This window comes from Pyrus communis, chromosome 15 (genome assembly GCF_041283825.1).
Source record: "Pyrus communis isolate YQ-2024b chromosome 15, ASM4128382v1, whole genome shotgun sequence".
Taxonomy (NCBI): Eukaryota; Viridiplantae; Streptophyta; class Magnoliopsida; order Rosales; family Rosaceae; genus Pyrus; species Pyrus communis.
In genome coordinates this window covers 23,472,743-23,475,594 of record NC_142579.1, presented here as the reverse complement: position 1 = coordinate 23,475,594, position 2,852 = coordinate 23,472,743, and the positions used below count along the sequence as shown (strand labels likewise).

Here is a 2,852-nt window from a genome sequence, read left to right as displayed (position 1 = left end):
TGGCAGTTGACTGTAAGAGTTACTATTTGTTATTATTGAATCTGGTTCGCAAGAGGTGATCTCTCTCCTCAGGGATCGGAATAATGTTTTGGCAACATTAGTAATCTTCTTGGTGACATAAAAATGGGTACGTAGATGGATATAGAGGAGGTCTCATTTCAATTTAAGCAAGGCAATACATTTGCTCATGCACTTGGTCTGTTTGAGTTTCGGGACAAGGAAGAAATATTTGGGAAGATGCTGCTTCGTTTTGGTTGATTCTGCTGCTGAAAAACGATCTTTGAGATGATTAGTTTATGCTTGTTTGCTATGGATTGACTGCTGGGGCAACACCATTTTTATTTTTCATTTCTTTTAACATATATTTACACTTGAACTTGTTAGGACATTTGGTTTTGTAAATAGTGTTCTGCATGGATTAATGCAACCTCTAAAAGCATGCAGACATCAAATTTTCCCTTAAAAAATAACAAGTAACAACTACAAATCAACAACTAATTCACATTCCCCTCGGAAACAATCTCTCAAACGTACACAACAATCACTCAATAGTACATGATATTTCAAATTTCAACAAGTTTCCCATCATCTAAGCATCTGCACAGAACCCACCAACTGAGAAGGCCTTAAAAAACCAGAGTAATTCACATTACCCAACTGACTGCCACTCCCTTGGAATCCAAGGCCGACTGGTCTATCAGCCCCAGCTCTCTCCAGAGTCTGCACTTGCTTCTTCAAAAACTTCACATAATGTATGGCCTCGTCCAACATAGAAGCAGTGTCCATTTTAGTCCCACCAGGAACAAGTCTCTGCAGGATTCTGATCTTCTCGCTTATCCTCTCCCTCCGGTGCCTCGCAGCCACACTCTGTGGGTCTTTCGAAATCTTCACATTCCTCCTTTTTGGCGGCTTCACCGCCTCCGGGTCTATCTGAATGGGCTGCATTGCTGCAATCCTGAAGATCATCTCCCTCATTGCAGCCATGGAGTTTCTCTTCTCGTATGAAGTACTGGGTAGGACTGATAGTCCTGTAGGACTAATACCAGAAGGCTTACTTAGTCTTGGAGTTAAGGGTTCTTGGATTGGGTTTCCCATGAAGGAAACAGAAGAGGGTAATGCAGGATTTAGCAATGCGGGTTGTGGAGGAACTGCATTTGGATTATGGAAAATTGGTACTGGAGAAATGGATTCATGATTATTTGGGTTTGGATTTGAAACCCAATTAAAATCTATCTCTGGAAACGTGGGATTGTTGTTGTTGTTAGGGTAAGAGTCACTGCAGAACTGATCAGGAGAGTGCTGCTGTTTTTGCATTTGCATCATCATCGTCATCATGTCCATGTGATGATGATGATCACCTGCTGATGATGATGATTTGAGCATGTCAACATCCATGGCTTCTCAGACGAAAGAGAGAGAGAGAGAGAGAGAGAGAGAGAGCAGGCTGGAAATAATGTGAGAAACAAAGGAGGCAGAGGTATGGGGTGGAGGTGATGAGTTTTGAGGGGGGGGGGGTGGTGGTGGGGGGCCGTGGGGGAACTTTGTTTAGGGTTGGATTGGTGCAGTGACAGGGATAAGGAGGATGGCGAAAAGTTGAAAGGAAGTGAATAAAATAGTGGAAGTGAGAATTGATTTAAATACTGAGAAAACCTCCAATTTACAGAATCCAGCAGGCTTCACTTGTAAGTGGGAAGGACTTTATATAGCAAGTTCTGAGTGACCATTATTTTATATATCTATGGAAACCTGTAGAAAAATCTAAAAAATCATTTATGAATGCATTAATGTATCTGAGACTGCCCATCATCTTGGACAACAACTTACATGAAGCGAGTTTACTGTGTCATTTTAATTCAATAATATAATGTAGTATTTAAGTTTCTTTTCACATGATATTGCATTATTGAATTTATACATCATGTGAAAGTAACCCGTTTCACACAGTTGCTCACCATTGTGTAGGGATATCTCTACCATTGAATCATCCGAGTTCTGAATCAAAACAAATGGTCAAAGATCCACAGAGTAGTTTTCTCATTAGATTAAGGGTAGAGTTTTGGAACTTTGAAATTATTGTCCACTAAGTTGATGGACTTGTTTCAATGGGATAGTTGAAGAAGGTGCATGAACTTAGAACTGTTATATGATTTCTTTGACTCAAAGGTCTTTGCTTTGCCTTAAAATTTTCACTATATGGAACACAAAAAGATCAATTAGGTACCCAGTCACATGAACTGTGTCAGATAACACATAGAATAATCCATCTTCTTAGAGTTCAACAGTTTCAGTATAATATATTTCGCTTCTTAGTATAACCAGTTGTTCATTTTAAACGTTCAATATAATTGATGGATTATAAGTACATAAGAAAAGTTTACGCATATGTATTAAATTATGATTCATGTATAACAAAAAAATGAGTTATTATATGTATATTGTCACGTGATAAGAAATAGACACATTATTGTATACAATAATACAACTCATAATACAAAAAATTCTCAAAAAGATTAGCTATAACAATTTTAATATCACAAGAAGTTAAAGTTAAACACATTATGGTATACAATTGGTAGCACTTAATAATCTTTCTGCTCATAGAATTAGCTATAGCAGTTTTAATATCGTAACGAATCAAGAGTGTGATTGTCACCGGGAGAAGTCACCGGCGGTGGAGTATTCCGGTGGGTGGAGTCGCTGTCGGTGGCTTGATCATGATTCCTGGAGATTGTATTATCCTGGTGTGCAGTGCTGTTTAGTAGTCTGTCTCTCCTCTCACTGCTTTTCTTGGCACACTTTCCAAGTTGGATTAGAAGCTGACGGTGATGCCGATTGCCTTGCTACCCTAGAAA

At 38.8% G+C, this 2,852-nt stretch overlaps 1 protein-coding gene across 1 annotated transcript; it reads right to left on the bottom strand.

The window, feature by feature from the left end:
- Nucleotides 1-517: 517 nt before the first annotated feature.
- Nucleotides 518-1,395, bottom strand: LOC137730482 (transcription factor HEC2-like). Its single transcript, XM_068469474.2, has one exon. The coding sequence runs from the start codon at nucleotides 1,393-1,395 to the stop codon at nucleotides 586-588; it is 810 nt and encodes a 269-aa protein (XP_068325575.2). The 3' UTR covers nucleotides 518-585.
- Nucleotides 1,396-2,852: the final 1,457 nt, after the last annotated feature.

Bases quoted from the DNA above. Each gene is read 5' to 3' on its own strand.
- LOC137730482 (XM_068469474.2), bottom strand. From the start codon at position 1,395: ATGGATGTTGACATGCTCAAATCATCATCATCAGCAGGTGATCATCAT.